The 14,907-nt window shown below is 36.9% G+C and overlaps 1 protein-coding gene across 1 annotated transcript; it reads right to left on the bottom strand.

Annotated features, from left to right (window-relative positions):
• Nucleotides 1–498: 498 nt before the first annotated feature.
• On the bottom strand, nt 499–2,452 carry LOC150081254 (POU domain, class 3, transcription factor 4-like). The gene has a single exon (XM_090379543.1). It carries the CDS (start codon nt 2,041–2,043, stop codon nt 772–774), a length of 1,272 nt encoding a protein of 423 aa, XP_090235669.1. The 5' UTR covers nt 2,044–2,452; the 3' UTR covers nt 499–771.
• Between the last annotated feature and the right edge of the window lie 12,455 nt (nt 2,453–14,907).

The following is a 14,907-nucleotide window of genomic DNA, read 5'->3' as shown; positions in this document are numbered from 1 at the left end:
CACATTTAAACACCACTTACCAAATATATAATAGGGGTTGTCTGGGTCCACAAGATAACTTTGCAGAGAAAGAACCAAAATAATTTTTCTCTTCAGATAATTCAAAATATAGAAACAACAGAAATGGTATTTTAATAATAAATTGAATTAAAATTTAGGGAAAGGAAAGAAAGTTAGGGGATAGAGAAGACGGGGTTGGGGGAAACGCTTCTATTGCATTAAAATTGATTAAATTTTTTAATTATATTATTTTAAGACGCTTACCTAAAAGTTGACCCAGACACCCCCTTTGCTAAACTCTGGTTCGGGGCGGGGCCCCCCGATCGAAGAGGGCCTTGTCCTTCTGGCTGTGTGGAAACTTGGGAAATAAAAGGCTATGCCTACCTCACCCTTGCTTCAAGGCCTGCGACTAGTTTCTTGTTTAAAAAAGGTATACATGGTCCTGTATGCCAAGCCTTTTTTAATTCTGTTTTATTTTATTTATTTATCTCTTTTTTTTTTTTTTTTTTTTTTGATCTTCATCCCACAGTGGGGAGGCAGCTTCGGCTGAAAGTCCGTTAACACTAGATTGGTCCGAACACGGTCCAATGACATGGTTTTCCGGAACTGGATTGGCACTGATCTATCTCGGTCCACTTTACCTGTGAGTTATCCAGAGTTTGTCTAACTGTCCCAGGAGAAGTTCTCATGCCATTCTGATTGGTTGACGAAACACACACACGCGTCGGAAAGGTGCTGTAACATGTGTTCTGAGCTTACGGGGGTCGAAGGTCAGTGAGCAGCGAGGGACTGGCCGACGGAGTGGATAGGGTGATTTGCAGACAGCTGAGGCGGTGGAGACTGCAGCATCGGTGGGCTGTGGGAATGTGCATGCATATGACCCGGGCTGTGTGTTAGCAACATGTCGTTATTAGAACCCGGCGTCGACGCTCCTCCGGCCCCGTTGTTTTGCTGTAGCTGGGTGGCCGGAGGCGTCATTCGCTTTTCCTTCTGGCGTCGATTGCAAAACCACACCCGCACGACCTCTTTCTCTAGTTGGAGGTTGTCCGCGAGACTGGCGATCTCCTGCGCCGAAGGTTTCGGCTGCTTGTGGAAATGGTTTTCGAGGGCCCCCTTGACGGACACCTCGATGCTGGTTCTCTTCTTCCGCTTGCGACCTTGGGCTGCGATCTTGTCGATGCTGGTCGGAGAGCCGGTGGTGCTGTCTGCCTCTTCGAGCCACTTGGCCAGCAGGGGTTTCAGTTTGCACATGTTTTTGAAGCTCAGCTGGAGGGCCTCGAATCTGCAGATCGTCGTCTGGCTGAACACGTTACCGTAGAGCGTGCCCAAGGCGAGTCCCACGTCGGCCTGCGTGAACCCTAGTTTTATCCTCCGCTGTTTAAACTGCTTGGCAAATTGCTCCAGATCGTCCGAACTGGGGGCTTCTTCTTCTCCGCTTTCGGGATGCCTGTGGTCCAGCATCCTCGTGTGTCCGGGGTCGTGCTGGTGGTGGTGATGGTGATGATGGTGGTGTTGATGGTGCTGCCCCTGGTCGTGAGGGACTTCTCTCATTGCCGGGTGAACTTGGCTACCTGCGTGGCTTAACATGCCGTTCATGCCATAGGCATGGTGCTGTAGGGGAGGCGATCCGTTCGGGGAAGGGGACATGCCTCCCATGTGGGACGAAGCCAGTGACGAGGGGTGCCATGGGTGCGAGGCGGTCATGTGTTGCGGCGGACGGTGATGGAGGGTGCTGGGATGCATCTCGGCACCCGCGTGGGGCGAAGGCTTGATGTCCTGCGTGTGCAGTCCTGGCGGCGGCATGCCCGTCGACCATGGTCCGGGGTCGGCGTGGGACGGCAGGCTGACCCACTGATGATGTGGAGCCAACGCGTGACCGTTGGGCCCCTGATGCTGCGGGGGCATATACTTCATCTCCGGAGGTTCGCGGGCGTAACCGGGCTGCGAGGTGGCGACTTGCATGCCGGAACTGTCGGCGTGTGTGCTCGTCAGCGAGGCCACACTACTTGTGACGATGTAGGGGTTGGTGGGGTTGGTAGCCATACTGCCATGAGTGCGCGCTGATCTCACTTGCAAAACGGAACTCTGACCTGTGCGCTCTGCCTCGCTGCCAACTTGGCACCACTTTAGTGCATCGTAGGACTGTCATGGCGCTCCTCGAGCGTTCTGTCTCCCCTCCTCTGATTGGTGATACACACTCTGACGGCTGCTAGCGCGCAACGCGTCACCATTGACGCTCCGTATGCCTGCACGCTATTGGCGTTCTCTTCCGTCCGACCACTCGGTGTACGACTTACCTGAGTTGTCGAGTCTCGCAGGCCCCAGTGTTGCTTTCCAGCACGCGGGGCGCGTGACGTTACCATGGCCACGGAGAAGTCAAGATCACGTGCCTATCGACCAGCGACTTACACCAAGGGTCGACAGTGTCATGGAGACGCAGTACGCCGGCGTCTGGCCGCTTAGGCGGAGCTAGGAAAGGAGGCGGAGTCGACTGAGTGACAGATGAATGACTGATGGGAGGAAGGTGAGCGCGGGACTACAAGACTGCACGACTTCTTCTGCCAGCCACCGCAGTGGGGCGCTACGAAACACGGGGACGTGTTTGGGTAAGATTTTTGTCGTGTACTTTTATAGATTTTTAATAGCCGTTTAAGACTAATGCGTATTTAAACAATAAAGATGCGAAACGCGATTAAATTCCGCAAACTCCGGTAAAGAGCCCACATCACCCCCTCCCCCCACAGATGGCACGCGCCAGAAGCTCACCCCACGATCTCAATTAAATCACAATCTAATACAAGCTAAAACAAACACAGTAGAGAAGTATCAACAGAAGCAAAACACCCACCATTTAACCTCCAGTGTGGGAGGTAAATAGTGTAGAGATTTCCCTTTCCCTCCCTCCTACAGTCTAAAAATTCGGAGATTTCATAACTTTCATCGCAGCTACAAAAATTCCAGGAATTCAGATGCCAGCCAAGTACTCCGTGATCTGCATTGAAATCCTATTTAGGAACATTTAACTGTGGAGGGGTCGTTTTGAAAGACCTTGTAACTGCTTGTTTCAAAATTACATTCTTTGCGAAATACGTTCATCAGGAGTTCAGTTATATTTTATCATTTTTTCAATTTTCCCCAGTTTTATCCGAAAAGATTTCGTTATGTTTTAAACAAATTGCAAAATAAATTATATTTTAGGATTGTAAAACCGAAATCTGCAAAATTATGAAATTGAAAATCATAAAGCATGGAGTTTGTTTAATTATTTTATCCATGAATAATAAATCCAAGTAATACTGTAGTTAATAATTAAAAAGAGTATCGTGTCTTACAAAAAAGCAAAACAAAAAACCCGAGTAAATAATTGCTTAAAAAAAAAAAGCATTCAGTTTACAGAATTTCGCGGGAAAATACAACAAAATCTAAAAAACAGAAAATGTCAAACACAGCAGCAAATGTAAAATTGAAATTATTTTCACGTGACAAATTATGTAATTGCTATTTTCGCGTGAAGCAACGGCTGCAAAATCTAAATTTCTCGCGATAGTAACAATGAAATCTACATAATTTTCACGTGAAGCACGAGCAGAAAAATTTCTCGCAATAGTAACAATGAAATCGACATAATTTTCTCGTGATAGTAACAATAAAATCTACATAATTTTCACGTGAAGCACGAGCAGCAAAATTTCTCGCGATAGTAACAATGAAATCGACATAATTTTCTCGTGATAGTAACAATGAAATCGACATAATTTTCACGTGAAGCACGAGCAGCAAAATGTAAATTTCTCGTGATGGTAACAATGAAATTCAAATAATTTCCTCGTGATAGTAACACTGAAATTCACATTATTTTCACGTGAAAATATCAAAATCGAAAAAAACTCTATATTTTACACTATCACAAGTAACAGGCACTTGTTTTAGTCATAAAATAAATGCGTTTTTGATTAAATAAAAAATTCTATTTTCTACCGAAATGATTCTTTAATGAAATTCGATAAAACAAGTACAGTAATCAGATAAGCAAACTTTCTGCTGTGTTCCACTCCCTAACCCCCGCAAAATAACCACAATAACCAACCGATATTTTGCATGATTTATTCACTATCTGCATTAATGAATAAACAGGATCTCATCGAATGTGTGTGTTCCGGATCAAGGTAAAGTCTTTCTGACGGCATATGATTATCAAAGAAACATTCAACGACTCCAAACGACCTACATCAGAGACTGCATACCTGCTTGAAGACGCTACTGTCTTCTCTTAACAATCCCAATCTGTTTTAGAGACTCATGAACGCATGCATACGTTAGCTTTACCTCTAACACACCATCCTGATGCACGTCAGAATTTCCGCAGTCCACCAGCTTGCTCTCCATAGTGTCCCCGCCCGTCTACAGCCAAATGTAATTAAGTATTTGTCTAGCAGGCAGCGGCAGCTTGTTACCTGGGACTCAGAGAGACAGACAAATTAGGGACAGGTATACCACACTGGCATGGCAAGGAGGAATTAAATGAACATAATAAATCAAACTCCCGCTCTTTCCTCGCACTAAGGAGATATGTAAACAGATAATTTAACTTAAGCCGTGGGTAATTGGGAGACTCCATAAAAAGAAAAGGAAAAAAAGAAAGAGAAAAAAAAATGCAAACTTGGAGGTTTTTTTTAAGGATATGCAGTTTAAAAGATGAAAATAGAAACTGAACACCGATTGGTGTTCAAAATCTAAGGTCATGCACAAAGGTGAAATTTCTACTTCATAATCTTTGCGGCCTAATATACGAAAAATATATCCCAGATATTTGTAGTGTGTATTTGCTTTTTGGTTACCATTTCTTTTCCCAACTCTGTGGGAACTGAATTCGCTAAATATGGAGTGTTTTCCCAATTGTCTCGTTTAGATTATGGCAGAATTACTTATCAAGACTTAGTTCTATAATTTCAAAGACTTCATTCTATAATTTTAAAAGCTTCATTCAACAATCTTAAAGAATTCATTCAACAATTTTAAATATTTCATTCTATAATTTTAAAAGCTTCCTTCTACAATTCTAAAGACTTCGTTCTATAGTTTTAAAAGCTTCATTCAACAATCTTAAAGAATTCATTCAACAATTTTAAAGAATTCATTCTATAATTTGAAAGCTTCTTTCTACAATTCTAAAGACTTCATTTTGCAATTCTAAAGACTTCATTCTGCAATTCTAAAGACTCATTCTATAATTTTTTAAGTTTAAACTATTTAAAAGTTTCAACTATTTTAAAGTCTTCATTCTGCAATTTGTTTCATTCATTCTACAAAGTTTCATTCTACAATTTTAAAGACTTCGTTCTATAATTTTAAAAGCTTCGTGGTACAATTCTAAAGACTTCATTCTACAACTCTAAAGACTTCATTCTATAATTTTAAAAGTTTCAACTATTTTAAAGTCTTCATTCCGCAATTTGTTTCATCCATTCTACAATTTTAAAGACTTCATTATATTATTTTAAAAGCTTCGTTCAAAAATACAATTATAGAATGAAGAATTTAAAATTCTATAATTTTAAATTCTTCATTCTATAATTTTAAAAGATTCATTCTACAATTTTAAAGACTTTATTCTATAATTTTATTTGATTCCGGGTAGTTTTATTAATTACAGCGAAAGCTTTAATAAGGACATATTTATCTGTCTATCTAAATATGTATTTAAAAAGGCGGCAAAACTTATTAAAGAATCAAAATGACAAGAGTAAGGTTTTAAATTACTTTCCTAGATTTGATTACTGCCAAACTTATTTAATTTCAAAAATATAAATGGAGAAAACTATACAATCCAACGAGGTTGGATCGAATTAATATTTAGATTAAATAAATGTCCATTCATAGCAAGGCTCATAAGAATAGATATTACCAACCTGTATTTCTGAAACCTTTTTTCAACTCGCAAACCACGCATATTCCATCTTTTACTAATAGTAATTCTCAATCATTTACACAATAGTATTAAATAGGATGTAATGAGTGTGTAAAACTGATTATTGATGGTGATTTTACAAACTTTGGAACCAAGAAAACCCAAAAGTTAATTCGATATAAATAAACACATATAGAAGGAAAGATAACTAGAACGAGAGAGAGAGAGAGAACCCGAGCTATGTTGATAATATAGTTCTTCGATTCTGAAGGTCGTTTATTAAATATTTCATATAAAAAGGCGACCCTAGAGACGGTGCCTGGTTGTTTCATTACGTGTATTTCAGTGAAATTTGAGGTCATCTTTGATAATAGCCACCGTTCTGTGGTTCTTTGTAATATTTATTCTCCAGAGTTTTGCGAATTGGCCTCGTTCCAGATGTAGTCTACAAAAGACGATGTTAGAATGTTTATGAATCTCCCAAGATCGGTCTCTATAATAATTTAAGGGACTTATTCAAACTGTTAGTTGCCGACCTGACCGCCCGGGAAACTCTTGGGTACAGATATAAGTAGTTATTCTTATATTTGGTATTGTTATATTAGATTAAATCTAATCGCCCCCTTCCCCCTTTTTTTGTATCTATAAAACTTTCTGCAGAAATTCTAGAATAAGAGTTTTTAGAGTGATATTTTCTAAAAATATCTAATTTTATATACAGCAGTTCGAACTGAGAAGCTGCCATCGATATGTATATTAAAAAAACTTCCAAAAATTTCGTTGTTTTCCCTCCCTTTCTCTTCCCCCATCTTTCCCAATAAGGTGAGTCAACAGCTGTTGGACTATTCCATCATTACTCCAAGCTACTGAGACCAGCTTTTCTTTCAAAGAAGTATTAACCTGTAAGCAAATTTTTTTTTTTTTAAAATCACCAACGCTTGAGAAAGTAGCGCCATCTTTTCATTAAATGAATTAATATGCATATTCTCTATTTTTTTTCTCTCTCTCTCTTTCTCTCCTCTCTTTGCTTATTTGATCCATAATTGATCATTATGCCAAGGCACCAAGATTGCGCTGAAAAGTAGTTACAGCAAACCTTAATGTAGGATCAAGTTCTTTGTATTCGATCATGCTTTTCTCGCCAGAAAAAGCATTTCGCGTAAGATTATACACATGATTAAAGTGTAACAAGGATTTGATAAGGTAATTTTATATTCATTGATTTCTGTCGAATTTAATGCGAGTATTTAATGTGTCATTTGTTATTGGTTATGGGTATCCGGAGATGGAACGTGTACTTCATCGACCTCCAGTACCTCTTTTATTTTACTGAAAAACTATAATTAGAAAACACATTGTTGAAATCTACATTTCCCTTTCTGTGACGTAACAATCAGGGGAGTCGTAAACGAGGAAATGTACCTGAAATTTACACAACATAAAATTACAGGCCATGAACAGTCGTCCTGAAATCAGATACAAAACGTTCCACAACGACTGTTTAATGGTAGATTTAAAAAAATCGATTATAATCACTACTGCCATTTTTCCGATCCCCAAATTAATTCTACATGAATATCAATGGAACCGTGGCTAGTGTTAAGTGATTATTTTGCCCTTGTTTTCCGTCCATCGTCTTGCCTTATTTTAGATGCAATCTTTCCACCTAGTGGGTGATAAATATTCAGCAGTATTTATAATTAGCCTAACTCCACTCTAATGGATGTAAAGGAACAGTCAGATTAGTTCTTAATTAGGATGGAGTTCATGATCTACCTTCTGCTCCTAGATCTCTTAACGGCTGGAACTTGTTGCTCAATTTAATTTTTAGCGACTCACACGAACCGTAAATTCAGCCATTTCTCGCTCTTAACACTTGGCTATTTTTATATATATATATTAAAAAAAAAAAAAAAGAATTTCGTAATTATTTCCGTTAAATTTAAGAGGAAAAGAGAAAAGAGAAATCGGAGTGCACTGTTAAGTGTAATAAGAACGGTATTTTTAAAAATTCTCCTTTTTTATGAGTCATTAGGAGATCATTTTTAAAATATTCATACTCAACCTTGAATTGTATAAATAATTAATAATGTCGTAGTTAATCTTAAAGAAGTCAAAAACTCTTTTTTTGGGGGGGGCGTTGATTATTCCTTCACGCGAAATATTACACATAATTGCAGCCAGAAATTGTTTTATTTACAATTATCGTGTGAAAACTTAATTAATAAAACACATTCAATTGAGCCAAGATGTATTTACATAACCAATCATTTTCTTTCATTCATCACTTTACTAGACTTTAGTAAAGCTTTTGATGCTATTTCATATGGAATTGGAAGAAGTTACTAGTAGAATGCTAAGTTGGATCGCTGGCCGGCTAAAAGATCAGAATTTTTAGACTTCATGGATCAACTATGGTAACAAGCGGGGTACAATTCACTCTTACATGAAATTTTCCATTCAGTAAATCGACAGTTAGGAAGGTTTATTGCAGGAATTACGAGAATCGTGATTCCTGCAATCGTGGCTGAGTTAGTCGGTCTCAGGCGAGGGTCGCATGGTTTTTTTCTCGCTCGGGTTTTTCGTTCAGCAAAACAGTAAATCGCCCACAGAACACACGAAATTTTCAGATATATTATGTATGGCGCAATATGGCCTAAGTTGCTGATGGGCTTAAAAACCCAACTACAGCCAACGAATAAATCACCTTAATTACCTTTTTGATGCAATAATGAGGTCTACAAAATTAATCCTTCAATCATTACCGAAGCATAGTTTCCGAAAATTTGATTAATATTTAAGCATTTCTGAAATTGCAGGTTATCTTGTAAAGATATCTCTGCTGGTTCAACTACTATAGCACAAAAAGGATCTGCTTCTTCTCTGACTTGTATAACTTGCTCGACTTTGATTTATTTTAAAAAGTTATAAGGTAAAAAAAAGGCAAAATATGAGGCGCATGGGAAGATAAATGAAATTTAATGCTTTTATTCCAAATGAATATTAATTTCTTATTAATATAATGATTAACTTTTGAAATAAATTGTGTTAGTTTTGCATAAGAAATCTAGGTTAATAAATAATATATATTTTTAACTTTAAATATTTTTAAAATATTGTTCAAGAATAGCTAAGTACATTGACATCAATCAAACTGAACAGTCCGGATAAAGACTGTGCTTTAGTTGGTGTAGTGCTGCCATCTCACGGAATTTGACATAACTAACGCTCAAATGTTATGAATTGCGTTATGAATTCAGAATGTAATTTTGATATAAAGATTACGCCTCCTTCCTGACTATGAAAATGAATCTAATGGCCATTAAAAATCAACGAAAATTGTTATAATTATGTAACAAATTATTTTTCGTATTGTACAATCTGAAAATATAAATATTACCTAATAATGAGTTTCGTTGATATGTAGAGCGCCACCTGTTGGCTAGAAGAGTAAACAAAAGTATTATTATTAAAAAAAATAAATCTTTCTTTATGTTCAATAATTTTCGAACTTAAAATTGAGGGGGTTGTCTTTGCGATGGTTTAAGAAAATCGTTGATACATCCATCATCTATAGGTAATTTGTCAAATTTCCGTTGTATGAAATGCTACTATTACAGATGCCTCTAAGGTTGGGTGGTTGAAAGCTAACGAAACCCCTCCCCTCAATGAGGAAACACCACCAACGTCGAACCACACCTGTATGGGTGGTGATTTTTTTCCTTGCACACTTAATTGCAAACATCTGGTACTGCAAACTAATTATCCAGTATTTTCTTGTACCCAGATCTTGAAAGACAGGATTTGATGTGTATGGTTAGCAAACAGACAGTTGCAAGCCGCCTTGCCATCGTATAAATCTCAATTTCAAACTTTAATTACCGATTTATCATAAAAGATTGTGGTTCAAAGCATTTTGCGGTTAATTTAGATGAAATATGACGAAATTATATTATGATGACAAACAATTTGAAATAAACAACTCTGCAAACAACCATTATTTCCTGTGAAATTTGAAAAATAATTTTCAGACATAATGAAATCAGCAAGTTCATTATTTCACATGATGAAATCAATAAGTTCAGACTTCACATAATGAAATCAACAAGTTCAGACTTCACATAATGAAATCAACAAGTTCAGACTTCACATAATGACGAAATCAACAAGTTCAGATTTTACATAATGATGAAATCAACAAGTTCAGATTTCACATAATTATGAAATCAACAAGTTCAGATTTCACGTGATGAAATCAACAAGTTCAGATTTCACATAATTATGAAATCAACAAGTTCAGATTTCACATAATTATGAAATCAACAAGTTCAGATTTCACATAATTATGAAATCAACAAGTTCAGATTTCACATAATTATGAAATCAACAAGTTCAGATTTCAAATAATTATGAAATCAACAAGTTCAGATTTCACATAATTATGAAATCAACAAGTTCAGATTTCAAATAATTATGAAATCAACAAGTTCAGATTTCACGTGATGAAATCAACAAGTTCAGATTTCACATAATTATGAAATCAACAAGTTCAGATTTCACATAATTATGAAATCAACAAGTTCAGATTTCACATAATTATGAAATCAACAAGTTCAGATTTCACGTGATGAAATCAACAAGTTCAGATTTCACATAATTATGAAATCAACAAGTTCAGATTTCACGTGATGAAATCAACAAGTTCAGATTTCACATAATTATGAAATCAACAAGTTCAGATTTTACATGATGAAATCAACAATTTGAGATTTCACATGATGAAATCAACAAGTTCAGATTTCACATAATTATGAAATCAACAAGTTCAGATTTCACGTGATGAAATCAACAAGTTCAGATTTCACATAATTATGAAATCAACAAGTTCAGATTTCACATAATTATGAAATCAACAAGTTCAGATTTCAAATAATTATGAAATCAACAAGTTCAGATTTCACATAATTATGAAATCAACAAGTTCAGATTTCAAATAATTATGAAATCAACAAGTTCAGATTTCACGTGATGAAATCAACAAGTTCAGATTTCACATAATTATGAAATCAACAAGTTCAGATTTCACATAATTATGAAATCAACAAGTTCAGATTTCACATAATTATGAAATCAACAAGTTCAGATTTCACGTGATGAAATCAACAAGTTCAGATTTCACATAATTATGAAATCAACAAGTTCAGATTTCACGTGATGAAATCAACAAGTTCAGATTTCACATAATTATGAAATCAACAAGTTCAGATTTTACATGATGAAATCAACAATTTGAGATTTCACATGATGAAATCAGCAAGTTCAGGTTTCACATAATGATGAAATCAACAAGTTGAGACTACTGTGTCGTGCGTGTCTATAAAAACCTTTTAAAATGCAGACGATTATTATAGAAATTGACATGTGGAATATACACTACATTGCCAAAAGTAGTAGGGCAATAAATCTAAATGTAAGAAAATTTTCCAACTCATATTGTGGATTTAGAGTGATCTCTGTTATCCTCAGATATATCTTTACACGCGGAATAAATAATTATCAAATGCTTTCTCCTTAAGCATACAACAGCTGAAATCCCGATGGGAGAACGATGAAATCCTCAGACAGGTTGAATCCATGCCAGGACGCGTGCACGGGCTGTAACTCGAGCCAAAAGGTGGCCTTAATAAACTGAAAAATGAAAAATTGAAAATTAAAATAAAAATTTAATGACACCACTCGTCTTATGAATATTCGAGCTTACGTCAGGGCTGTTTTCCAACACTTTGAAAGTTGATTTTCTCTCCATTTGCAATATTCTCTTTAAAGAAGAGCACAGATTCGTGAACAAAATGGATTTTAATTCCAGCATTGAGCACATCTTTGATTTCTAACAATACTCCTTGGCCATCAATAAACCTTGAAAATCTTCATCGCCGCACTGTCTTTTGGTATCTTTGCGTGTTTAAGTGCCGTACTTACGATGACCGTAAAGGACGTTCAACACCCGTGTAGCCGAGAATTGAGCAATTTAATTAACATAAACATCGTGCGTGAATCGCATAGCAAATGTGCAATTATAAAAAAAAGGGAAAAAAAGAAACTAAAGACCCTGGAACGGGAGATTGTGGAAAAAGGCTTAGGTTTGAGGCTCAGAAACTGCTCTTCCGTTTGTGTTTTATGATCTCAGAATATTATTTCTTAATAATATTCTTGTCTGGACTTGAAAATATTTCGATAGAGCTCAGGAGTCAAATAAATCTTTTTTTTTTTTTTTTTTTTATAAATAAGATTTTTTTTTTATTTAGGTTAAATCTGTAATTAATAAATGTTTTTGTACACGAATCGTTTAAAATGAATATTTAATTCAGAAAATTGGCCTTTATTTTATTTTCGGTTATTTTAAATTATTCTTTCGATTGTTGAAACCATCTTTTGGATTTTATTATTATTATTTTATTTATTTTTTTTTATTTTGATCAGATTTCGTTTGGTTTTTTAGTTTTTCAAATGTCACGCCACGTCTAATGGGACAAGCCATCCGATAAAACTTGTTTTGAGAATTTTCTAATTCTAAACCAGTAATCGAAGCTCTCTCTCTCTCTCTCTCTCTCTCTCTCTCTCTCTCTCTCTCTCTCTCTCTCTCTCTCTCCTTTGAAGAGGGAGAAGAGAACAAAGAGAAGGAAAGTGGGCAGAAAGACAGAGCGTAGACTGAAAGAAAAGAGAAATCTAGAGAGAGAGGAAAGAAAGGAAGACGAGATAAAGAAAGTAAAGAAAACGAAATAAAAAAGAAAAAAAGAGAAGGTAAATTAAAAGAATAGAAATTGAGAGAGAGAAGTAAAGACAGCGAGAAAATAGAAAATGAAAAGAAATAAATAGAGCTAGAAAAGAGAGCAGAAGAAAGACAAAGAGAGGGGGGGAATAAGAGAACGAGAGAGAGCGAGCGAGAGAGGTAAGGGAAAAATAAGAGAACGAGAGAGAGAGAGGGGAATACGAATGAGGGTAGAAAGAGCGAAAAGAAAATATTACGAAAGAAAGTAGTAAGGGGAAATAAGAAAAGAGAAAAACGCAGAGAAAAGAAAACAAAACGGAATAGATTAGAAAGAGAGAAAAAAAACGAAAGAAAACAGGAAAAAAGGGGAGGGGAAAGGCATAAAAATAAATGAGAAGAGAGTGAAAGAGAAGACAGAGAAAAATACGAAAGAAGATAGAAAGAGATAAAAGGGAAACGAACGGAAATAGAATGAAAGAGAGAGAACGGGGAGGGTAAGAGAAAAGGATTAAAAAAAGAGATAGAGAAAAGAGGGAAAAGAGAACGAGACAGAGAGAAGAAAAGAAAACGAAAGAAAATGGAACTAAAGAAGAGAAGTAAGGTATAAAAATAAGAGAATGAGTGAAAGAGATAGAAAAAAAAGGAAACCAAAGAATGATGGAAAGAGGGAAAAAAGAAAATAGGATAGAAAAGGAAGAAGAAGAAAAAGAAATATAATATAACGAAAGGGGAGAGGAAAGGCATAAAATTAAAAGCAGAGAGTGAAAGAGAGATAAAAATACGAAAGAGGATAGGGAAAACTAAATAAAATGAAACAAAAGACAGGTAAGGAAGATTAAACGAAAGAAAGAAAAGAAAAAAGAGACCGAGAAGAAAACGAAGAAAGGAAAACAGGACGAGAGAGAGAAGTAGGCATAAAAATAAGAGAATGGGTGAAAGAAATGGAAGGAGAGAGAGAGAATAAGGGAAAAAATAAACGTGAAAAGCGTAAAAGAGAAAGTCGTTTCTAATGCAGATAAGCATCATTACCGAGTGGAAATGACCTGAGTTCGAACCGTAAATGATGCAAGAAATTTGTGTGGACATATTTTCATAACGTGGCTGAGTTAGTCGGTCTCGGGCGAGGGTTGTTTGTTTGTTTTTCTCCCGGAACTCGGGTTTTTCATCCAGCAAAGAAGCAAATCGACCACAGAAAACACTCAATTTACAGATAATATATACAGTGCAATAGTGTAAGTCGCTATCCCCAAAAACCCTATAGCAATAAACAAGAGAGCGAGAGAGAGAGAGAGAGAGAGGGGGGGGGGAAATTTTTATAGGCAAATGAGTGAAGTCATTCGAAACTTATGATGGACACGTTGTTTACTGAAGCAGCCCCTGACCCAGTGGGAGTGCTCACAGAAATGTTCAGGCGTCACATATGGCACTGAGAACAGAGCTTTCCTTATTAGGCCTAAATTGGCTGTGAGGAAGGAAGGACTCAGTGAATTATGGCACAAGGAAACGCGCATGCTGTGCCAGCTCGTTAAATATTTCGGCCTGCAGGCTTCCCACTAAATAAGACACTCGTGATGCTGGGAATGAATGCTCCGAGCCACATTTTCTATCTTTCACTCCCTTCCTCGACATAAGGTAACCCTCTTAGCCGCCTCTCTACAGTGGGTCGTATTGGCATTGCCCTTTTTAGAACAAAATTCTTACCACCGTACATTCACCTGAAAATTTCAGAGGAAAGAGAAGGTAAAATATCATTTTTTAGAGAGGGAAAGAGAGAGAGAAACGAGAAGAAAAATGGAGTGGGGAAAACTGAAAAAGAGAGAAAAATGGACAGAGAAGAAACAGTAGGCGAGAGAAGGAAAGAAAGATAAGAGTAGCCGATCCGAGGCACCATTAGCATCACAAAGGAAGCCTGCAAAGATGGAGCAGTCGATCGCTCAGCAAAGAGACAAAGAAAGAGGGAAATAAATAAAGGAAAATGGCATTTATTGCCCTACAGTTCCATATTAAAACAGCTTGACCTTGTGGGAGGCGAGACCTATGGTAATGCCTGCTGTTGGTCGAACCCTCTGTACCTTACAGTCGTAAAACCTTCAAGGGATAATAAGAAGTAAGTTCAACAAGTCCAGCGTGTTGGATGCCAGCAACAAAAGAAAGAAAGAAAAAATCATGACTGGTCCGAACTGCAAGATACATTTCGCAGACCTCATTGTGAATTCAAAACTCAACATGC

Source organism: Mastigoproctus giganteus, chromosome 8 (genome assembly GCF_048544385.1).
Source record: "Mastigoproctus giganteus isolate SK-2022 chromosome 8, ASM4854438v1, whole genome shotgun sequence".
NCBI classification, from domain to species: domain Eukaryota; kingdom Metazoa; phylum Arthropoda; class Arachnida; order Uropygi; family Thelyphonidae; genus Mastigoproctus; species Mastigoproctus giganteus.
This window is presented reverse-complemented; position numbering and strand designations above follow the sequence as displayed.

Excerpts from the sequence above, each read along its gene's own strand:
- LOC150081254 (XM_090379543.1), bottom strand. The coding sequence starts at position 2,043 with ATGGCTACCAACCCCACCAACCCCTACATCGTCACAAGTAGTGTGGCC.